At 38.4% G+C, this 25,948-nt stretch overlaps 1 protein-coding gene across 2 annotated transcripts in view; it reads left to right on the forward strand.

Moving 5' to 3' along the window:
* Positions 1–25,948, forward strand: part of LOC126419896 (phosphatidylinositol 4-kinase alpha) — a 205,677-nt gene that overhangs the window by 59,275 nt on the left and 120,454 nt on the right. For both annotated transcript variants that reach the window (XM_050087159.1, XM_050087160.1), the window contains one exon: positions 16,321–16,421. In XM_050087159.1, coding sequence (XP_049943116.1) covers positions 16,321–16,421 — 101 coding nt within the window. The remainder of the gene's footprint in view (positions 1–16,320; positions 16,422–25,948) is intronic.

Here is a 25,948-nt window from a genome sequence, read left to right on the forward strand (position 1 = left end):
TCTCGCCATCTTCAAATCGTCGCCCTCCTAGAGCAAGCAGTCCGAATAAATGGATATGGCAGGGCGGTAAGTCCGGCCTGTAAGGAGGATGATCAAGTGTAGTCCAGTGCATTTCCTGTGGCTTGGAGACAGTTAGGGCTGCAGTACAGGCTCGCGAATTGTCATGGAGGAGAATTGATTGGTATTGTCTTTTTTGGCAACATGCAACTCTCGCCTTGTTTAATAGTTGGCAGTAGTAAGGAGCATTGACTGTGCGTCACTCATGCAAAAAGTCAATCAGCAAAATGCCTCACTGATAGAAAAAAAAAAACGGTTGAAAGAACCTTGCCAGCTGACATCCGAGTCTTGGCTTTCACTGACGCTGCCTCCCCTTTCCTCCACCACTCCTTACTGGCTTGTTTGGATTCTGGAGTGTATTAGTGAACCCATGTTTGATCGCAGGTGATGATTCGACTCAAAAGTGCATCACCATCCTCTGCAAACATTGCTGTAAGCCTCTGACAGACCTCCAAATGTGTCAACCTCAGATTTTCAGTCAAAAGTTTAGGGACCCATCTGGAACACACTTTACGGAACTATAGGTCCTTTGTGATGATTGCTGGACAGCTCCCATAACTGATTCCAACTTTTTATGCAGTTTCTGATATTATCGTCTGTCAATCATTGTCAATAATGTCTTTAACAATATCTTTAACCGCATTGATGTTTTTGTCTGTAATGCAGGTCTGAGGACGGCGATCATGTTGCTGATTTTCCACACATTCTTGGCTTTCCTTGAACTTTTTATGCCAGGCAAACACACATGTCCTTGATCGTGTTTTATCACCAAACTGTGCCATCAATCTTTGGTAAATTTTCACCGCTGTAAATCCTTCACGAGCAAGAAATTTGATAATTATGCGTTGCACAATGGAGGGATGCACCTGTTACTCAGACATCATGAGCATTACTGATGAAACAGCAGGAAGTATCTAACAGCATGCTCTCCTCACTTCTGATGGTCCCGCCTAAGCATAACAGAAGCGCGGGGCCAGTCCTACCAACTGTTGATGTTCAGGAACAAAAATCTCATTTATATTTGATCCCCCCTTGTATTTATAAAATAACAGTGGTTCTATCACACTTCCTTGGGGCACACTTAATGATACCCTGATGAACACTTGCCATAGAGGACAGCATTGGGCACTGTTACAAAGTCTTCGAGCCACTCACATATCTGGCAATCTGTTCTGTATGCGTGTGCCTTTGTTAACAGTCAGCAGTGTTGTACCATATCAAGTGCTTTACAGAAATCTAGGAATATGGAATTTGCCTGTTGCATTTCATCAATGATTTGCAGGATCTCATGTGAGAAAAGAGGAAGCTGAGTTTTTTGTGAGCAATGTTTTCTAAAACCGTGGTGATTTGTGGACAGAAACTTTTTGTTCTCAAGGTACTTCCTTATATTTGAACTGAGAATATGTTAAACAATTCTGTAGAAAACCAATGTTAAAGATTTTTGTGGGTCTGTTCTTTTACCCTCCTTGTATATGGTACAGGAGTCACCTGCGCTTTTTACTGGGACTTTGTTCTGGTTGAGAAATTTGTGATAAATAAGTGAAGGGCCAATGCTGTAGAGTACTCTTTGTAAAACCAAATTGGGGTTCCATCATGTGTTCCCTTTAGAGTCACCAGTCTTGGAACTGTAGAGAAGTTACATTCATTCTTCTCAGCTTCTACATGTAGTTGAAAGTTACTTGTAGGAAAAACAGGAAGTTTTAAATGATTCCAGAATGAGATTTTCACTCTGCAATGGAGTGTGTGCTGATGTGAAACTTCCTGGTGGATTAAAACTGTGTGCTGGACCGAGACTCGAACTTGGGACCTTTGCCTTTCACGGGAAAGTGCTCTATCACTGAGCTACCCAAGCATGACTCATGCCCCATCTTCACAGCTTTACTTCTGCTAGTACCTTGCCTCCTACCTTTCAAACTTTACAGAAGACGTCTCCGCAATATCCTCAGGAGTGCTAGTTCTGCAAGGTTCGCAGGAGAGCTTCTGTAAAGTTTGGAAGGTAGGAGACGAGGTACTGGCAGAAGTAAAGCTGTGAGGATGGGGCATGAGTCATTCTTGGGTAGCTCAGTTGGTGGAGCACTTGCCCACGAAAGGCAAAGGTCCCGAGTTCAAGTCTCGGTCCGACACACAGTTTTAATCTCCCAGGAAGTTTGAAATGATTGCCTGATACTCACAGGAGTGCTCATTAAATTCATTTGAAGTCAGAACAGAAAACACGAAAATAATTGTGAGCACTTTTGAAGCTATGCAAGATTTATCCAAGGCAGACCCTGATAATAGGTCTGCAGCAGCTTGCTGCTTTCAGCTGTATGTGATTTTACCATTTTGATCTCCATCAAATTTTGGCACAAGATACTGCAGGTAGTAAATTTAGTCCAATATCTACACTCTTCAAAAATGAGTTCGAATAAGTGACTCCCCAAATTAAAAGCTCTGAATGTGTGTTTAATGAGGGAATGAACTACAGTTGTAGGCAATGCTGTTACTTTTAGTGCTAAAAATGCAGCAGACATTAACTTTCACTGATGCGGAAGGAGCATAAATAAAAAAGTTCCAGGTAAAGTAGCTCATGATCGATGTTTGAATGTAACTTCCTTGCAGATGAAAACTGTGTTGGACCAAGACTGAAACTCGGGACCTTTGTCTGTCATGGGCAAGTGCTGTACCAGCCGAACTACCCAAGCATGACTCATGACCATCTTTACAGCTTTACTCCCACCAGTACTTCATCTGGTTCCTTGCAGACTGTACAGAAGTTCTCCTGCAAAACTTTTGGGGCTCTCCTGGAAAAAAAGGATGTTGCAGAGACATTCCCTAGCCACAGCCTGGGGGATGTTTCCAAAATGAAATCGGTACACTCTTCGCTGCAAAGTGAAAATTTCATTCAGAAATGTTTTATTCCGTAGGCTGATTTGTACAGGACATGCCACAATGATACACTGCCATAAAGGAAAGGTACTAAATTTTCTAAACTGTTGAAACAAAATTTATGCTTCAAGCTTCCAATGACACTTTGGCTGTAGCAATGGAATTTATGATAGTTTGATCAGGAGCAAGTGCTGCAAGAAATAAAAAGGTGTCACAGACATCTACGTGCAGCTGATAAGAGTGTTGACATTGCTGCTCAGTGGACAGCCCAATGAATCCTCCAATTTATGATTGAATGGAACTCCAGTGAATCATTACACTGTATATCACTTATAATTCAATAGTTCTTTATCATTTATGTCTGAGATGTATCAAGCAAGAGAAGTTTTCTGAACTAAAATTAATTGAAATTATCTAGACACTGTGATGAATCAGGAATGATTAGCGAAACTGTCAACAATTTAAGGAAGAGGATAGATTACTACTTACCATAGAGATGTCTCATTAAATTGCAGACAGACACAACGAAAAGACTGTTTGTTACACATTTAGCTTTCAGCCAAAGCCTTTTTCAAGGAAGATAAAAAAAAACACACACACACACACACACACACACACACACACACATTCATTCATTCATTCATTTAATTCATTCAGTCATACACGCTTGAAGCACACATGACCACCTGACTGCCATCTCCAGCAATTCGGACTGGAATGCCAGTCTGTCCATTTTATCAACTGTAAGAAAAGTTTCAAATTAAATAGAGTTCAGTGACATGACATGAAATGACATTATTGAGAATTTCAGTAAAACAAAGGCACAAAAGCATGTAATCTAATAATATCAGTAAATAACTCTACCTTGTACTAAGGTTACAAAACTGATTGATATTATCATTGTACAAGCCTTATTTCCAGGCATATAAAAATTATTTTTTTAATTCTATTCTCTATTATTTCATTGAAATCTGATGGTTGTTGTGCTAAATGCTGTTTCATATTTTAAGATTCTCATCAATACCTTTAAGTACGTACACCACTGGCCATTAAAATTGCTACACCATGAAGATGATGTTCTACAGACGCGAAATTCAACTGGCAGGAAGAAGATGCTGTGATATGCAAATGATTAGCTTTTCAGAGAATTCACACAAGGTTGGCGCCGGTGGCGACACCTACAACGTACTGACATGAGGAAAGTTTCCAACCGATTTCTCATACACAAACAGCAGTTGACTGGCATTGCCTGGTGAAATGTTGTTGTGATGCCTTGTGTAAGGAGGAGAAATGCATACCACCACGTTTCCGACTTTGATAAAGGTCGGATTGTAGCCTATCGCAATTGCGGTTTATCATATCACAACATTGCTGCTCACATTGGTTGAGATCCGGCGACTGTTAGCAGAATATGGAAACGGTGGGTTCAGGAGGGTAATACGGAACGCCGTGCTGGATCCCAACGGCCTCGTATCACTAGCAGTCGAGATGACAGGCATCTTATCTGCATGGCTGTAATGGATCGTGGAGCCACATCTCGATCTCTGAGTCAACAGATGGGGACGTTTGCAAGACAGCAACAGTTCGAGGGTGTTTGCAGCAGCATGGACTATCAGCTCGGAGACCATGGCTGCGGTTACCCTTGACGCTGCATCACAGACAGGAGCGCCTGCGATGGTGTACTCAACGACGAACCTAGGTGCACGAATGGCAAAACATCATTTTTTGGGATGAATCCAGGATCTGTTTACAGCATAATGATGGTCGCATCCGTGTTTGGCGACATCGCAGTGAACGCACATTGGAAGCGTGTAGTCGTCATCGCCATACTGGCGTATCACCCGGCGTGATGGTATGGGGTGCCATTGGTCACACGTCTCGGTTACCTCTTGTTCGCATTGACAGCACTTTGAACGGTGGATGTTACATTTCAGATGTGTTATGACCCGTGGTTCTACCCTTCACTCGATCCCTGCGAAACCCTACATTGCAGCAGGATAATGCACAACCACATGTTGCAGGTCCTGTACGGGCCTTTCTGGATACAGAAAATGTTCGACTGCTGCCCTGACTTGCACATTTTCCAGATCTCTCACCAATTGGAAACGTCTGGTCAATGGTGGCCAAGCAACTGGCTCGTCACAATACGCCAGTCACCACTCTTGATGAACTGTGGTATCGTGTTGAAGCTGCATGGGCAGCTGTACCTGTACACACCATCCAAGCTCTGTTTCACTCAATGCGCAGGCGTATCAAGGCCATTATTACAGCCAGAGGTGGTTGTTATGGGTACTGATTTCTCAGGGTCTATTCATCCAAATTACGTGAAAATGTAATCACATGTCAGTTCTAGTAGAATATATTTGTCCAATGAATACCCGTTTACCATCTGCATTTCTTCTTGGTGTAGCAATTTTAATGGCCAGTAGTGTATGTTACAATTAGTAGAGTGCAGAGTAAACACAGTATAAATGCTTATCTTTTTCGGCAACTACATCTATATTACTCAATATTTACAAAAAAATGTACACTACAATTACATCATTTTCCAACCAGACTGGGGGATTCATTTAGTTTCGCTGCCTCAGGCATCTGACTGGCTTAGTTTGCCAATGCTTTGATGAGGCATAAAGGATTCAGATCAACTACATATACAAATAACAATCCATTTCCGCAGAATGTCCCACCTGAAATACAAACAGTAGGTGGCTAAAATTCTAATCATTGCACAGTGATAACTTTGAAGATTTGTTAAGAATTTTAACAGGTATGCTGATAATATGTAAGAAAACTACAATTGTGATTATACGTAAGTTGAATACACATGTCAAAATTACACTGATCAGCCAGAACATTATGACCACGTGTATCATCCACCTTTAGAATTGATAATAGCAGTGACGCATCATGACGTGAAAGCAGTGAGGTCTTGGTAGGTCGCTGGAGCTAGTTGACACCTTGTCTTCACACACAAGTCACTTAATTCCCATACATTCTGGGGAGGTGGGCAATAAGCTCTGACGCCAGTTCAGTTACATCCCAGATGTGTTCAAACAGGTTCAGATCTTTCAAGTTGGGGGGCCAGTACATCAACTGGAACTTGCCACTAATTTCCTCAGACCAGCCCACCTCACTCCTGGCCTTTTGACATAGCGCCTTATCTTGTTGAAAATTACCCCTGCCATCAAGAAACATGATTGTCATCAAAGGGTGTACATGTCTGCAACCAGTGTATGATACTCATTGGCCCTTATGGTACCTTGCTCAGTCTCCACTGGCCTCATGGATGCCTGTGTGAATGTTCCCCAGGACATAATGGAGCTGCCGCTAGCTTGTCTCCATCCCACAGTACAGGTGTTATAGAGCAATTCCTCTGAAAGAGGACAGATTTGCACCCTCCCCTTGGCATGATGAAGAAGGTATCAGGATTCATGAGACCATGCGACACCCTGGCACTGTGCCAACGTCCAGTGCCAATGGTCACGTACTCATTTCAGTTGTGTTGACTGATGTTATGGTGTTAACAATTAGCACATGCATAGGTCATCAGCTGCGGAGGCCTATCATTGGGAATGTTCAGTGCACTTTATTTTCAGACACCCTAGTACTTCGCCCAGCATTAAAGTTTGATGTTAGTCTCGCCACAGTTCACCACCTGTCCTGTTTTACCTGTCTGGCCAGACTATGACATGAGACATCTGTAATAAAGGGTAGCTGTCCAACCCCATGACATCTGGACATGGTTTCACCATGTGGTGAGGAGACTCACCACAGTGCTTCTCAAACACCAAAGAAGTTATGCAGTTTCCAAGATAACACGTTTCTTGTAGTGGCCATTTTCACAGCAGCTGTGTATAAATTTCAGTTGTTTCAAAGAAAATGCCTTTTGCATGCTGCACATTGAATTTTTATTTTTATTTATGCACCCTGATGCGTTTCGCCTTTTTTTTACAAGGTATCTTCAGTGGGTGTCAGGTAACTTCTAATTCACTGCATCTAAGCAAACTGCTTTCTCTCATCTGGCAACCAGGTGGACATCTTACAGTTCACCTTCAGTTCACTGTTTTTGTTACACATCACTGTAACTGCCATCTTGTTCTTATGGTGGATTAATAAGTGTCTAATTAGTTAGGTTTTGCTCTTTTATATGGTGTTCACCAATGCCCCTTTCTCTTTCAATTTCTCACAATACTTACTCAAACAAATCTTATTTTAAAATCTAGTAGAGTCCTATTGTCATGAGCTATTGTGCTATCCACATAAAAATTCCATTACTTGATTTACAAAAGTGTTTATACACTTATCAGGCAGAACATTACAACCACTAACAATATAAACCTCTCTAGGATATAGTAGCATAACCTGGCAAGGAATGACTGCTAGTCAGAAATATGCATAGTGCATGTAGTGTCAGTGAATGTGCTGTCCGTGTGTAGTATGGGCAAGGCGTGTGATATGAGGGGCATTTGAAAGTCCGCGCAAAAATAAAAACTGCTTACGTCTTTGGGGTAAACCTTTTTTATTTTTCAACATCGTCTGCTTTTAGACTTATACACTTTGTCCAATGTTGTTCTAATTTGTTGATCCCTTCCGAATAATAGGAATTGTCTAAGTCTGCAAAATAACTATTAGTTGCTGCAATCACCACCTCGTTTGAATAAAATCTTTGTCCTGCCAGCCATTTCTTCAAATAGGGGAACAAATAGTAGTCCGAAGGAACCAAGTCTGGAGAATAGTGAGGGATGTGAAACGAGTTGGAATCCTATTTCCATTAATTTTGCGACCACAACTGCTGAGGTGTGTGCTGGTGCATTGTCGTATTGGAAAAAGGACTTTCTGCGGTCCATTCGCCAGCATTTTTCTTGCAGATCGATTTTCAAACTGTTCAATAACGATGAATAATATGAACCTGTAATAGTTTTATCCTTTTCCAGATAGTTGAGGAGGATTATCCCTTGCGAATCCCAGAAGACAGTCGCCATAACTTTTCCGGCTGAAGGACTGGTCTTTGCCTTTTTTGGTGCAGATCCTCCCTTGATAACCCATTGTTTAGATTGTTCTTTGGTCTCAGGAGTATAGTAATGTATCCATGTTTCATCCACAGTGAGATCATCATAATCATCATCACACTAACTTTCCAGTAATCTGTGAAAAGTTCATAAGCAGACAGACTGACTAGTGGTTATTGATATCTGAGTCCTTATATAAAGGACATATCTGTGGCATCAACCTTACACATGTATAAAGGAAGGTCAATTCAGTAAAGTCTGTGAACACGGATGATGAAACCTGACACCCTGATCTAGTCGGTCTTCAGTGCCTGGGGTTACTGCCCAAAAGTTGAACTCGGTATGTTCTTCAGTGACCACCGTAAGGTGCTGTGATGGTATGTTGCATGTATCAAGGAATGATAATTTTAGCATCACTACCTATACCAAGAGGCCGTCTGTCTGATTTGATGTTTGTGTACATAACTTTCTGATATTAAACGGAATTCTTTGAATTCCCAGTGGCTTTGCGTGGAATACTGGTTAACAGGCATATCCAAACTATTGAAACAGGCCAGAGTCGGTCATTCTGCTGATGAAGCTTCAATAATACAAAAAGTATTATTGGCAACAAGTCGTGCAAAATGTGAATGTGTATTTTTTTGTCGTAAGGGAATATTTGAAAATCGTCCCCTTCTATATACAGAAGGCACTGAAATAAATTTGTGTATAACCTACATATATTAAAAAATCTTTTATGATATGACACTTTCAGTGGGGCATCTTCTATTAGGCATATCTTGTTTTAACAACACATTCAATTGAATCGTTTCCCCTGACATTATACCATGTATTTCTGTAAAGATGTGGTTTCGTCCAATAACACAATTCATTTGTAAATGTTGGAACTGTGTAAAAACATAGGGTTTGCTAAGGTTAAATGTGTTCTAAGAAGTTAATAGTGATAAGCCACCACATATTCTATCTTTCACTTCATAGAGACTGTCGAAGGACATTGATGGAGAAAAATTTTGCAACACCAAGAAGGAGTTGTCGAGACAACAAAAGTTGGTACATGTATTTATACTCCTAAAAGATAATTTCTATTCAAATTTCACGCCAGTTGCATAAGAGTAGTGCTGGTAGCACCACTATTATGATGCAAATCACATTTGATTTAAATACATGCTGTAAGGATTGTGAGTGTTAGTTATACCTTTGAGATTGAATGTGGTGAGGTGATGGTATCAAGAATGCCTTTATGGCAACGAGGATGCCATTATCCATGGCTCACTGAGTTTTAATGAGGTTGTGTAATAGGGCTACGAGAACAGGAGCACTCTCATGGTTATCCCACACACTCTGACTGCACTGAAAATTTGTATATCAGTGTGCTAATTTGACCTGTCGTGCTGCCATTCATGAACAGCATTCCAAGAGTTTTTTCTCTCAGGATAATGCTCACCCACATATTGTTGTTGTAACCCAACATGCTCTACAGAGTGCCGACATGTCATCATGACCTGGTCAATCACCAGATCTGTCTCCAATTGAGCACATATGGGACGTAATTGGACGACAACTCAATCATCATCCGTCCCAGTATTGGTTGACCAATTGCAACAGACATGGAATTCCCTCCCGTAAACTGACATCTGGCACATGTAAAACACATTGCATGCACATTTGCATGCTTGCATTCAGTATTCTGGCAGTGAGACCAACACTTCACATTTGCAATAGCTTATCTCGCTCTTCAATTAACTTCTGATCTTGTAATGGTAATCACTTAAATAGGCAAATGTATTCCTGAAATTTCATGACTCTGCACGTCTGCCCCTGGTAGCTGAATGGTCGGCGTAACAAATTGTCAGTCCTCTGGGCTTGGGTCCGATTCCCAGCTGGGTCAGGGAATTTTCTCCACTCGAGGACTGGGCATTGTGCTGTCATCATCATCATCATCATCATCATCATCATCCTATCATTCTCATCGACTGCAGGTCACTGAAGGGGCATCAAATTGAAAGACCGGCACCCGGTAAACGGTCTTCCTGACAGGGGGCTCTAGCCATATGATGAAATAAATTACTCTGCATTAATTATTTTTTGGTGTTGCAGTTTTTTTCCATCAGCATATATTAAGACCAGGATTACTCGTCTTTGTGCAAGACATTTCATCCCCATCATAACCCACCATCTCGGGATGCAAAAGACAAATGGCACACGAAAATTTTTCTGTTATCGTCAGTCTCCTTTTCATTTCTGAACCCTCACATCACTACTCCTCTTCCCACACTGCCCGCTTGTTGTCACTACTAGCATTATGCTTTCTTTTGTATTCATTTTGTGTCTCTTCTTTTAATTTTTCATATACTCACGCCTTTTTTTTCCTTCACCATTTTTGTTTCTCTCTTGTTCTGGCCACATCGTCTTATCTGTGATTTTATTTACAGCATGTCATAGTGTTCTGTCTGATTTGTGCACCTTTATCATTATGTGACTTCCTAGGCCAGAGAAACACTCATTGTCATTTCCTAATTAGTCCCACTTTCACTAACCCTATCACTTCTGTTGCCAAATTAAATAAGTCCCAGAAATAAGTTTCAGAAATAACGCCCAGGTGTTAGAGACTTTAATGCTATCCGTGTGTACCTGCTGTGATGGTAAGTACAGATTTTTTTCTATATATACTTAATTCGTGTTTTATTTTGATGGCAGTTTTCCTTGTAAATATTTTGTGACTTAATCTGTGATAAGCAAAATGTATACATTTGTCCAATAAAATACCTAAACATCACACTGCTGTCTAGATACAGACAATAACTGAAGGATAATGATCCATACATTATATAGGGGATTGCAAGTAGGTACATTGTCAACAATGGTTGAATGCACTGTTTATAATGTAGCTGTTAGTCATGTGAACCTTATTTTCCTTCCAATTTCCTCTCCCAACGTATCCTTTGCTTGTGATCACACCAACTTCCCTTCCACTCTCTCCTAAACATTTCCTCTTGGATATGCAGCATATTGTGTCATTTTTCAGTTGACAGCTTTGGAATATTAGCAACTATATACATTTCTTCCCTTATCTCTGAATTGAGAATGAGATGTAATTACTTTTAAAAAAAAGTGAAAGTATTCATTTTCTTTTTAAAAAAGTAATGGAAATTACTGGATTGAACAAGGCATAAAATAAGGGAAAGGCAAACCACTCACCTATAGCGAATCAATGTGTGGAGCACAGAAACATGTAACAGAAAACAGCATTCATTCTAGCTTTTGAGCACAATCTCTTTTTCTAACAGTAGTACACACATTCACACATACAAAACACACAAACACCCAAACGTACTTCATTTTATGTATTTTATTTGTAAACTGTTCATAATTGCTAGTTTCTGATTCTAGTTCAATTATGCTTGGCAAGACAATAATGGCAGTTTGATTGTGGAAATTGAGGGACTTTCCAGGATTTTTGTTCGTTTGAATAGAAACTCAATAAATTTGTAACACTTCTACTACAAATTTATGTACTCTTACAGCTATTATAGTTTCCATGGTATTATTTACTGATGTATACACTGAACTAAATAAAGAATTGCTTCAAAATGTGATGAATTATTGCATTTAAAAATAATGATTTCCTACCAATAAATCCATTTGTGCTGTGCTTGAAAAAGTAGTTTTACCAAAATCATAGGCAACACAAGGAAGCCATATGAGCAGTACACACTTTAAAATACATCTCCCTTATAGAACTACTGCTGCAGTTGGAAGATTTAGAAGTTCAGTAAGTTACATAAAGAGGTAGTCATGTAACATCTCAAATAGAAACTCAAAACATTTGCCTATGGCAGTGTTTGAAGAGGCATTGTGGCTCAAGTTTAAATGAATAGTGACCATGCATTGGATAGTTATGTACCTACTAGAACAGTTTGTGATGGGAGGGGCCTTGCATGGCATGCAGTCACTCTAAAGGAACAGTGGTTACTATGTCTAAAACAAAGCATAGGGCTATAGACAAAAAGACACTTAATGAAACACATTTGGCTGTCATCAGGGTGAAATGCAAAGTCTTAAATGACTATCATTGCAGAATTTTATCGAATGACTTCTCTCAAAATTCAAATATATTCCGATTGTGTAACAAGGCTGTCAGTAACACCAAAGTTAGTGTCCTAATGCTCATTGATGATGTAGGAAATGAAATACGGGGTAGAAAAGCAAAAGCAGAAGTACTCAGTTTCGTTTTCAAATATTTCTTTACTAAGAAGATACATATGTTCCACCCCAGTTTAACTATCACATCACTGCTAAGGCAAATGATGTAGTTATTAGTGTCAATGGCATTGAGAAACACACAAAATCACAAAAATTAAACAAGACTTGAGCACCCTATGAGATCTGTCAGATTCCTAATACAATTTGTTTCTGTGTTAGCTCCAGTGTTAACCATAAAATGTAGTTCCCATTAACAAAAATTGATTTTAGTGATTGGAAGAAAGCACAGGTCGTACTCTATTCAAGAAAGATACCCAAAGTGACTGATTGACAGGAATGAGGGAAAGAAAATCAGTAGAAGAAGAATGGGTAGCTTTGAGGAATGAAATAGTGAAGCCAGCAGAGTATCAAGCAGGTAAATAGACAAGGGCTAGTAGAGATCCTTGGGTAACAGGAGATATATTGAAAGGAGAAAATGTAAAAATGCAGTAAATGAAGAAGGCAAAAAGGAATACAAACGTCTCAACAATGAGATCAACAGGAAGTGCTAAATGGCTAAGCAGGGGTGGCTAGAGGACAAACGTAAGGACGTAGAGGCATATCTCACTAGGGGTAAGATAGACACAGCCTACAGGAAAATTAAAGAGATCTTTTGAACTACCTGTATGAATATCAAAAGTTCATGTGGAAAACCGGTTCTAAGCAAAAAAGAGAAAACAGAAAGGTGTAAGGTGTATATAGAGGGTCTATACAAGGTCGATGTACTTGAAGACAATATTATGGAAATGGAAGAGGATGCAGATGAAGATGAAATGGGAGATATGATACTGCGTGAAGAGTTTGACAGAGCACTAAGAGACCTAAGTTGAAACAAGGCCCCGGGAGTACACAACATTCCATTAGAACTACTGACAGTCTTGGGAGAGCCAGCCCTGAAAAAACTCTACCATCTGGTGAGCAAGATGTATGAGACAGGTGAAATACCTGCAGATTTCAAGAAGAATATAATAATTCCAATCCCAAAGAAAGCAGGTGTTGACTAGTGTGAAAATTACTGAACTATCAGTTTAATAAGTGACGGCTGCAAAATACTAATGCGGATTCTTTACAGACGAATGGATAAACTGGTAGAAGCCGACCTTGAGGAAGGTCAGTTTGGATTCCATAGAAATGTTGGAACACTTGAGGCAATACTGACCCTATGACTTACCTTAGAAGATAGGTTAAGGAAAGGCAAAACTACATTTCTAGCATTTGTAGACTTAGAGAAAGCTTTTGACAATGTTGACTGGAATAATCTCTTTGAAATTCTGAAGATGAAGATGGCAGGGGTAAAATACAGGGAGCGAAAGGCTATTTATAATTTGTACAGAAACCAGATGGCAGTTATAAGAGTCAATGGGCATGAAAGATAAGCGGTGGTTGAGAAGGGAGCGAGACAGGGTTGTAGCCTATCCCCAATGTTATTCAATCTGTATATTGAGCAAGCAGTAAAGGAAACAAAAGAAAAATTCGGAGTAGGAATTAAAATCCATGGAGAAGAAATAAAAACTTTGAGGTTCGCCGATGACATTGTAATTCTGTCAGAGACAGCAAAGGACCTGGAAGAGCAGTTGAATGGAATGGACAGTGTCTTGAAAGGAGGATATAAGATGACCATAAACAAAAGCAAAACGAGGATAATCGAATGTAATTGAATTAAATTGTGTGATGCTGCGGGAATTAGATTAGGAAATGAGACGCTTAAAATAGTAAATGAGTTTTGCTGTTTGGGGAGCAAAATAACAGACGATGGTCAAAGTAGAGAGGATATAAAATGTAGACTGGCAAAGGCAAGGAAAGTGTTTCTGACGAAGAGAAATTTGTTAACATCGAGTATAGATTTAAGTGTCAGGAAGCCGTTTCTGAAAATATTTGTATGGAAGTGAAACATGGACGATAAATAGTTTGGACAAGAAGAGAATAGAAGATTTTGAAATGTGGTGCTACAGAAGAATGCTGAAGATCAAATGGGTAGATCACATAACTAATGAGGAGGTATTGAATAGAACTGGGGAGAAGAGAAATTTGTGGCACAACTTGACTAGAAGAAGGGATCGGTGGGTAGGACATGTTCTGAGGCAACAAGGGATCACCAGTTTAATATTAGAGGGCAGTGTGGAGGGTAAAAATCGTAGAGGGAGACCAAGAGATGAATGCACTAAGCAGATTCAGAAGGATGTAGGTTGCAGTAGGTACAGGGTGGTGAGAAAGCTTGCACGGGGTAGAGTAGCATGGAGAGCCGCATCAAACCAGTCTCAGGACTGAAGACCACAACAACCACCCAAAGTGATCCATAAAACTACTGCCCAATCCCATTGATGTACATCTCTCATAGAATCCTAGCTCATATTCTGAGCACAAACATAATCAAGTATATCGAACAGAATCACCTTGTCCATGCCAATCAGCATGGATTGCGAAAATGAGTATCATGCAAGTCCCAGCTTGTGGTTTTCTCACATGATGTTCTGAAAGGCATGCCATGAATAAAGGTAATCAGGTGGATGCAATATTTATTTACTTCTGAAAAGCATTTATCGCAGTTGTACACCAATGCACATCAACAGATGTAAATGGATATAACTTCAAATGTGCCCCAGGGAAATGTGTTGGCAGTATTCCAGTTCTTGTTGTATACTGATGACCTGGCAGACAATATTAACCTCAGATTTTTGTAGATGATACTGTTAGGTGTAATGAAGTAATATCTGAAAAAACTACTTCAGTATCTAGTCAGATCATAATTAGATTTCAAAGTCATGCAAAGATGGAAACTTCCTTTATATGTTCAGAAATGGCCAAAAAGGCATTCATCTATATTAGACACACACACACACACACACACACACACACACACAAATGAAACTCTCACGCACGTGACCACGTTCTCTTGCCTTGGCAACCAGAGATTGTGGGGTAATGCGTATGTGAGTGTATGGATTTTGTCTATTCAGATGAAGGCCATTTTGGCCGAAAGGTTACTTGTGTGACAGTCTTTTTGTTATGCTGTCTGCAACTAAACATCTCCACTATATGGTGAGTAGCAACCTATCATTTTCATAATACTGAAATATAAAACTGTGCGCATCACAAAATGAAAATGTGTAGTAGCCCATGACTATATCATCAGTGAGCTATATCATAATCAGTCAACACATAGAATTACGTAGGTATAACAATTTGTAGGAACGTGAAATGGAATGATCACATAGGTTCTACCACAGGTAAGACTGACAACAGACTTTGATTTCTTGGGAGCATATGGGAAAATGCAGTGTGTCTACAAAAGAGTCTGCTTAAAAATCACATGTATGGTCCATCGTAGAATATTGCTCAAATGCAAAGGATTCATAGAATATTGGACTAACAGGGACTATTGAGTTTATACAAAGAAAATCACATGAATGGTAACAGGTTTGTTCGACTCATGACACAGTATCACAGAAATACTGAAAACCTTGAGTCAGCAAAACCTTGAAAATATGTGTGTTACCCTCAAAACCCAACTTATAATGTTTGAAGGGCAGTATTAAGTGAGGAATCTAGATATATTCTTGAGTCTCATATGTATTGCTCCCTCAGGAACGGTGAATAGAAGAGAAGATTAGACTGATTACAGTGTGTACATAGGTATTTATCATTCCCAGTGCCATACACTGTTTTAACAAGAAGAAACAATAACATGCCATACAATGCAAAGTATCACCAGGCTTGCAGTTCACAGTGGTCTGCACGGTATGAATGTGGATGTAGATGCTCAGGGATGGAAATTAGTGTCAGCATACTGCATGTATTTTGTGTGGCTGTGAAATACTAGTGTGTTTATGAGATGTTCAGGAGATAAACAATGTAAGTTAAGATGCTAACCATTTCCTTTCATTCTTCTTTTAAATGTTTATGCATTCTAATGCATAGAAAGACAAAGGTGAAATGTCATGAATAAAGCAAAACAAGTACATTGCCAAAGAAAATGAACCCTTACAGACATAATAATTCTACATTTTTGTAATTTCATTCTAAAATGGAGTAAACTTCTTTTAATATAATAGACACGTAAAGTTTACTTTGCCGTCAGTGTTGTGGAAAGCAAGTCTCCTACCAAATCTTGCAGATTTATTAAAATTCTTCAAATAATTTGTTTCAGGTGCGGACAGTTTGTGTGGAAGATTGACAGAAAAGATAAACAGCAATCAAGGGCATAGACTTATACTTGCACATATGCCTCTTCTTATGGTGTGCTTGGAGGTGAGACTGTAATATCAGTACACATTTTTCTTAATAAGAATAAATTTGGGGGTTATGAGAAATACATTTTAAGATAATCTCTTCATGGAACAAATCCTTATGGAGGAAATCCAAGTATGTTGAGAGAGGGAAAAATTAAATGAGCTGCTGGGTTGGAGAATTCGGAACCACTTATGACAGAAGGAACTGAGATCTGATCTGAAAAATGGAAAATGTTATAGTCAAAAATGTAACTCATAAAGGACATGTTTGCTGAAAATTAAAATTAAGTTAGGCAATGACATGGTCGAAGTCCAAGCTTTGGTGTGACTTGCTACCCATTTAGTTCTGAGTCACTCACATTTTCCAGTATAGCAGTTGCAGTGTAGCCCCATTATCATAGTCCATTCTTGCTCACTGGCAGCTCAACAGTTCTTATTTTGCTAAAAAGATTGATAATTGACTGAACTTTAACTGACACACTACATGCATTACTTGCAGATGAATCTTTATTTTTGAATTCTTTCATATCATTAATTGGGCTGGCATAGATACTAGAAATGGTGTATATTATAAGTTCATTATGTTACTGGATTCAAAGAAATGAAATGGAAATCAATGGAAGCAGATGATAAATTATGACAAGAATAACAAGTTAGTTTGCATAGCCATCATCTGCAGCAAGCACAAAAATATTCGTTTTGAAAATAAAAACCACCTGTTTCTTGCTGCAATGACTTATACTGGCACATATGCCTCTTATGGTGTGCCTGGATGCGAGATTCTGATATCAGTAGACATTTTGTTAGTAAGAATAAATTGCATAGTTGCAACCAGGCTTTTAGTGGCAAAATGAATGCGATAAAGATATTTTGGAGGTTGACAGGGAGCAACTTTTTGTGGTGTAAGAAAAATGCTGGATATGATAGTGGTCCTCATATTGCAGTATACCTTTAGAAATAGGAAGCCCTGTTGAAGAAGTCAGTTGATGCATTGCAGGCATGGATATTTTTGTGTGCCAAGAACTATACTACTTTGTTTTCCCTGGTTGATTTGATATGACATAGAACATTTGCTTTGCTTTGCTTTTAAATTAGATTGGTGGGGTAATAGTGAGGTGAAAGCTATGATGAAATTGGTGGTGTATTCATGTATAGCTTGTTACTGAAACACACTCATTTACTATGAATGCAATGTCTGAAGGTGGGGAGGCATTTCACATGAAAACATTGAGAACTGTCGCAGTTGTATTGCCCATTACTGTATTTGGGTTGTGGATTTGACATGAAGCTGTCCATCAGCTAAATGTAGCTAAACAAAAGGGAGTATAGCATGAGATTCAGAAATGGAACAGGTAAATCTTACCTGTGAAAATAGGGTGATCATAAAGAGTACAGTAGTTAAGCTTCTCCATTATTTCAATTAGTAAAGATATTTTTTCAGAACCAGAGAAGCTGTTGACTGTCCTTGTATTCGTGGAAAAGTCTTCCCTAAGTGAACTGTCAAAGCTGCCATTACAGGGAAACATTCTGGATTCTTCCATTATTGTGCTCAATAAATATTTGTGTGTGTGCCCCTCAGAAATGAAATAGTTATTTGTGAGTGCAAATTTGATTAAGATGAAGAGGAATAAAGCATCGGTTCGTTGATCAGTTGAGTACTATATTGCCAAATGTTGAACAGTAGACTTTGTACGTGCCGAATGTTTCTGTTGGGGAAAATGGTATAAGTAATGATAAGTGTGGAGTACAAGTGGAACCAATATAGATTACAAATGGCATTTAACATTTGTACTGTCTTTAATAAATGAACAAAGGAACTAAGCAGTAAGTTGGAGCTAATGTTCAGCCACACCAGGGTGACATCCAGTGTGTAACTGGAAATCATCATTCGATAGAGCAGCCTGTATAATTAGAAAAACCCATAAGATGATGGTACATGATTCAGGAGTAAGATGATCTGTGATCTCAGGTTAAGAGATCTTGAGAGGGGCATGAGATTTTAAATGTGTTTGCCTGGTTGCACCTTGTTGATGGTACCATGGTGGCATATCTAGTTGGTACATGTGAATATGCAGGCACAGACTCCCATTGGTTAAGTCCCACAGTAGTGTACCTTTCCTGTAAAATGATTATGATAGTATTATGATGCTTAGTTCACAATTTCACATTGTGAGAGTTTGATTTTGCTGAAGGCATCCAAGCAGTCAAGAACCACACAAGAAATAGTAAAAACCCCAACAGCTAAAACATATAATCATTATTTGGATTTGCTGCTCTTGCATTGGTCGTATTTGCTGATAACATTTTTGGATATAAGGTCCACCTGTTACGAAGAACGCTCATTTCAGATGTTGCAGACATGTTTCAGCACCTTTGTTCCATTTTCAGTGGTGTTTCTTAATTCAAATCTGTGAAATTTCAATATGTTTTGAATGTTACTTATCTACAAAAATTATGGCTAAAGACAGTTTTTGTTTGTTGTTGTAATTACATTAATTTTACGTTATACACTTATGCAGGACCTTCTCTACACTACCGTGTACTGGTTGCTTGTCATCTGCTACTGAACGATGGCAATGTGAATTTTGTTGGCAAGTTAACACATCACTTTATAAACTAAATGCAAGTTCTTTGTGCCACAATATTTCGTGTCTGTATTTACTGTTACTTACATATAGCTTTTCAAAACATTTTCACTTTTGCGTTTTCATGAATTATTGAGAATCACAAATGAATAGCCAGCCGGTGTGGTCGAGCAGTTCTAGGCACTTCAGTCTGGAACCACACGACTGCTATGGTCGGAGGTTCGAATCCTGCCTTGGGCATGGATGTATGTGATGCCCTTAGGTTAGTTAGGTTTAAGTAGTTCTAAGTCCTAGGGGACTGATGACCTCAGATGTTAAGTCCCATAGTGCTCAGAGCCATTTTGAACAAATGAATACTACACATATTTTGCACACTCTTGTTTGTGAATAACACACTTTTCACATTTGCAAAACAGTGTTGTGTGTCTATACAGTCCCAGTTGGCGTTCACTTATTCTCAAATGAGTTTGGTGCCAAATTTGAATTTTGTGTACTCTCTCTCTCTTAAGCTGTTTGTGTTGCCTTTTCTGTAAAGTTCCTATAATGTGTTAATTAGTGTGCCTTTGCACAGGTGAACCTTATATCCAATCAAATGTTTATTGTGAAGAAAATCTTGAAAATTACATAAAGGTAAAATTTTTGTCTTGCATGCAAACAAAACAAAGAATTGTTTGTTTTCTCCTGTTTTGACAATTTGTTCTTGAATTTTCAGTATGCCTTGAATAATTTTGTCAAACACTTTTCGTTATTTTAATTAATAAAGTGCATTCTCTTCCTGAAAGCTAATGTTTATCTCTCTTTTTGCTCCTGTTAGTCCTCTCTCTCTCTCTCTCTCTCTCTCTCTCTCTCTCTCTCTCTCTCTCTCTCTCTCTCTCTGCAGTCAATTGTAAATGAAAACATTTTAACCTAGTTCTGGACTTCTGTCCACAAACCTAAAACTGTGGCTCAGGTTTAATTTACGTTATTTTGTGTGTGTCTGTTGACGACTCCCTGCTTCTGTTATTCAGTAAGCAGTCCCCTTTACTCATAAATTATTTACGTTCTGTCAGAACTTTACTGTATGATATATAAAATAGGTAAGTATATGTCATTTACATTTTTTCCCACCAGGATTGATACAAAGTATATTTCTGGACACGCAGCTCAGTTGACAGTTCCATTTTTCTGCATATGGTCCATCTGTTACTGCATAATTTTTCTCAATTGGAGAGTGAGATGAATTAAGTCTGTCACTCTTTGATGTGAAAGTCTTCAGATTTGTACATTGTGCAAAAACAAGTCATACAAATGAGTAGTCCTGCACCCAGTGAAACTTCCTGCTTCCACGAGTCACATGAACAGCAATCTGTTCCCATTTGGTTTTGAAACTGGTGTTGCTTTGGCTAATTATATTTGTCCATGAAACGTAACATTTTATTTTTTAATGTGGTGTTTCACACATTCGCACAAAATAATTCCAGAGCAAAATTTCCCTTCTTTGCTCTGGCCAGACATTGTGCTAGAGAAAGATGTCTCACATGTGTGTGTGTTCTTAGTGATTCTATGAACACAGTTGTCATGTGGTTACAAACATAATATTGTTTAGCAAAACATTATGTGCATGTGTTCACTGCTGAAAAATGCATCATTTTACAGTAGTGCTAAGTAAGTCATTTTTCTAGTGTACTCACAAAAATATGAACTTATATTGTTGAGTTGTCAAAAGGCACATAAACAAGGTCATGGTTTGTGGACTGAATTTGAAATGCAGCAAGATTCTCTCTGTTTTATTTGTATGCCTTTTGATGACACATTTCTACCACTATTTGGCGAGTTGTTACTTTTACTGATGTAAATAATTTACATTCTAGCAGAACTTTCCATTACCATAATTAAACTTAAGTTGGATTTATGAGGATACTACGTACACATGTTCAAAAATAAATTCAAATTAATGGTATTGTTGCTGTAGCTGAGTAAATAGGTGGTATACTCTGCAATGAAATCAGATGATGTCTGGCTTTACAGTCATTGTTAGATTAGACCATGACCAGCAAATGTAGATCCAAACACCCCCCCCCCCACCTCCCCCCCCCCCCCCCCCCACACACACACACACACGATATTCAGAAAATGTTTGAATTGCTTGTAGGTACGTTTCAGAGCAGGTTGTCCTGAGACTTAAATGTTAAGAAAAAAAAATTGATATGTTAGGCCATGTACAAGTTATTTAGCATTGAAGTTAGCCAGTCAGGTCGTTTTGCGCTCAGATTCAAACATCCTGTGAGGATCTGTGTTGCGAAACATATTCTCCATGTGGTTTGCTCAAATTGAACAAGAGAGCTATACAAAAACAAACAAGGGAAAATACTCAACGACAGGCCAATGGGTCAGCAATTCTATGCACTGCCATCTTCGCTATGACAACTTCCGACTTTAAGTGTGTTGGGCTATGTAGTGAACCTCTACCTGCTTGTCATTCAATCATCATCAGGAATCATATGTATGCATTCAATCTTTGTTGAAAGAGTACATTTAGCTGTGAAGGTACAGAGGAGGAGGTGCAATAGAACAATGACAGAGGTAGGCTTGACACACATGTAGTGGTAACGTGGTGTGTCATCAGTACTCTTTCAAGGAATACACCGATATGCATTTAGCATATATGATGCCCTGGGTCAGAATGGACTGGGGGCCCACAACACTTACAATGCAAGATAATTCTGTGTGTGAATACCTTTGTAGTGGTTGATGAATGATTAAGGGAGACTGGAAGTTTTGCTGTAACCAGTATCACTGCTGGACAAGAATGCTATGTACAGAATACTCAATTAGGACAAAACCTTCTTGGTACAGTTGCTATAATACCTAGTATCAGTTGAAGGGCCATTGGTAATGCTTTGGGGGTATGTAAAATTATTCCGATGTTCTTGAAGTATGCCTGTAAACTACACATTGTAAAATGTATCTGTTTGTTTGTCGCTGCAAGTTTTACATGCTGCAGTATTGGATGCCCTACATGACAGAAACCTATTTCTGTACCACTTATAGAAGGTGCACAATGTGGTGGCAAAGGAGTATCCCTCTTGTTACCAATATTCTGCGTGGTACTTAAATCAATATAACAAATATCCTCATTTTGAATGGATGGTGTTGTGGACAGATGAGGCATGCTTCACCAGAGGAGGACCATTAAACTCCCAAAACAGCCACATTTGGATGGACACAAAAATCTTATCAGCATAGATTTAGTATAAACATTTGGGCAGGTATTGTAGGTGACTGGATCCCATCCTACTTCCTCCCCATTTAAATGGACTGGCATATTTAGCATTCCATGAAAACATTCTTCCCCCATATTTGGAAGGCGTTCCTCTGGCTATCTGGCAGGAAATGTGGTTCCAAAACGATCACACATCACCACATTCCACTGCTGTGGTATGTGAATATTTAGATATGTTGTATCCACAGAGGTGGGTTGGCCAAGATGGTCCAGTTCCCTGGGCAGCTCATTTCCCATATCTGACACCATTGGATTTTTACGTGTGAGACCACATGAAGAAACTCGTCTACATGATCCTGGTAGACACAATCAAAGATCTTCTTGTGAGAATAGTTGTAGTCTTTGATGAAATCCATGAAATCTTTGATTTTGGAAAGCTTGCTGACTCCATGATGCAGCATTGCAATGCATGCATTCAAGCTGGAGGAGGACACTTTGGCCAGTGTTATGTTTCACTCCTGAAAATTATGGTGTCACATTAATGACATGACAAAACATCAGTTGTACTGTAAAACAGTTAATCATTATTTTCCATGTGTTTGTTATATGTATGGCTAGTGACTGCATACGAGGTTTATTGTTTTTCCATAGTTATGTTGAAACAGATAAACATGGTTAGACCTTAGTCAGGTGCAATTGTAAGCAGTTATTGAACATTATGGATACTGTAGCCATTGGAATAAGTGTACACATTTGTGGCCAATGCCAATGGATTTTACAAAAACAAAAGTTGCACAGTTCCAATACTTACAAGAATTTCATATGTAAACATTTAGACAACAACAGATAAGGTGAAATGAGTTTATTTGTGTGGCCAATCACCGCAAAAAGCACAGAAATAGTTGTTTCATAAATAAAAACCGCCTTTTCTTGCTGCACTGTATTTTATTTCTCCTAGATTTGATTCACCTTTTTAACTTTAAGGCATCATTGGTGGGATATAGAATGATACAGTTTTGTTTTGATAGTGTTATCTGTAGATTATAGAAACTTTTTATGTAAGTAAGTCATTACTTACAGTCCTTTGTGTTTTTGATTGGCACCTGTGTTACCTCTCATCTGGCCACAAGCTCGAGTTCGCACCACAGCTCTATTCATGAAACATAAGCATATTTTTATATTTTGAACTTTTTTCTTCCCACTTTTCATCTTGTTTGTCCTTATTGTTACCACACACTGTCAGGCTTAAGTCACTAATTATAGATATTAGATCGAAAACTGTGAGTTCAAGACATAACTACTGTGCATTCACTATGTTTCTCATCCTGTTTGGTTTGTTCATGTACATGCTGCCAACCTAATGAAGTATATTCCGAAAACAGCTTCAGAGAGACAGAGTACATAAGCGTGGATTTTTTAAAATATTGATGTAATAGCTGTCAGAGAATGATTAAAAGTTTTGGTGTTCAGATGATTTGAGTTTTGGTTTAAATGTCTCGTGGAGAGGTTCATGTACAAGTGAGTAGAAAGGGATTGATTGGATGATATTATTATTATTATTTCTTTACTTTCTCAGGCATTAAGTCTGGTTAAAAATGGGACGTGACGCGGACCTTGATCAAGCGTCACTTCCTTTTAACTGTACGGTATATGTTATATTGCATTTAGGAACTTTCGGGTAATTGAACATGTATCAATGATTACGGATTTCTGTAATTGTATATATAAGTTTGGATGTAGCTGTATTGTATTGATGTAATGGTGGATATTGTGTGGTATGACTCCTGTAGTTGATAGTATGATTGGTATGATGTCAACTTTATTCTAATGCCACATGTCCTTGACTTTCTCAGCCAGTTGGATGTATTTTTCAATTTTTTCTCCTGTTTTCTTTTGTACATTTGTTGTATTGGGTATGGATATTTCGATTAGTTGTGTTAATTTCTTCTTTTTATTGGTGAGTATGATGTCAGGTTTGTTATGTGGTGTTGTTTTATCTGTTGTAATGGTTCTGTTCCAGTATAATTTGTATTCATCATTCTCCAGTACATTTTGTGGTGCATACTTGTATGTGGGAACGTGTTGTTTTATAAGTTTATGTTGTAAGATAAGCTGTTGATGTATTATTTTTGCTACATTGTCATGTCTTCTGGGGTATTCTGTATTTGCTAGTATTGTACATCCACTTGTGATGTGATCTACTGTTTCTATTTGTTGTTTGCAAAGTCTGCATTTATCTGTTGTGGTATTGGGATCTTTAATAATATGCTTGCTGTAATATCTGGTGTTTATTGTTTGATCCTGTATTGCAATCATGAATCCTTCCGTCTCACTGTATATATTGCCTTTCCTTAGCCATGTGTTGGATGCGTCTTGATCGATGTGTGGCTGTGTTAGATGATACGGGTGCTTGCCATGTATTGTTTTCTTTTTCCAATTTACTTTCTTCGTATCTGCTGATGTTACATGATCTAAAGGGTTGTAAAGGTGGTTATGAAATTGCAGTGGTGTAGCCGATGTATTTATATGAGTGATTGCTTTGTGTATTTTGCTAGTTTCTGCTCGTTCTAGAAAGAATTTTCTTAAATTGTCTACCTGTCCATAATGTAGGTTTTTTATGTCGATGAATCCCCTTCCTCCTTCCTTTCTGCTTAATGTGAATCTTTCTGTTGCTGAATGTATGTGATGTATTCTATATTTGTGGCATTGTGAACGTGTAAGTGTATTGAGTGCTTCTAGGTCTGTGTTACTCCATTTCACTACTCCAAATGAGTAGGTCAATATTGGTATAGCATAAGTATTTATAGCTTTTGTCTTGTTTCTTGCTGTCAATTCTGTTTTCAGTATTTTTGTTAGCCTTTGTCTATATTTTTCTTTTAGTTCTTCTTTAATATTTGTATTATCTATTCCTATTTTTTGTCTGTATCCTAGATATTTATAGGCATCTGTTTTTTCCATCGCTTCTATGGAGTCACTGTGGTTATTCAATATGTAATCTTCTTGTTTAGTGTGTTTTCCCTTGACTATGCTATTTTTCTTACATTTGTCTGTTCCAAAAGCCATATTTATATCATTGCTGAATACTTCTGTTATCTTTAGTAATTGGTTGAGTTGTTGATTGGTTGCTGCCAGTAGTTTTAGATCATCCATGTATAGCAAATGTGTGATTTTGTGTGGGTATGTTCCAGTAATATTATATCCATAATTCGTATTATTTAGCATGTTGGATAGTGGGTTCAGAGCAAGACAGAACCAGAAAGGACTTAATGAGTCTCCTTGGTATATTCCACGCTTAATCTGTATTGGCTGTGATGTGATGTTATCTGAATTTGTTTGAATATTAAGTGTGGTTTTCCAGTTTTTCATTACTATGTTTAGAAACTGTATCAATTTAGGATCTACTTTGTATATTTCCAATATCTGTAGTAACCATGAGTGGGGTACACTATCAAAGGCTTTTTGGTAATCAATGTATGCGTAGTGTAGCGACCTTTGTTTAGTTTTAGCTTGATATGTCACCTCTGTATCTATTATCAGTTGCTCTTTACATCCTCGTGCTCCTTTGCAGCAGCCTTTTTGTTCTTCATTTATAATTTTGTTCTGTGTTGTATGTGTCATTAATTTCTGTGTGTAATGACTGAAGTTAATATTTTGTATATTGTTGGTAGGCATGTTATGGGGCGATATTTAGCTGGGTTTGCTGTGTCTGCTTGATCTTTAGGTTTCAGATAGGTTATTCCATGTGCAAGTGTATCAGGG

Source organism: Schistocerca serialis, chromosome 9 (assembly GCF_023864345.2).
Source record: "Schistocerca serialis cubense isolate TAMUIC-IGC-003099 chromosome 9, iqSchSeri2.2, whole genome shotgun sequence".
NCBI lineage: Eukaryota > Metazoa > Arthropoda > Insecta > Orthoptera > Acrididae > Schistocerca > Schistocerca serialis.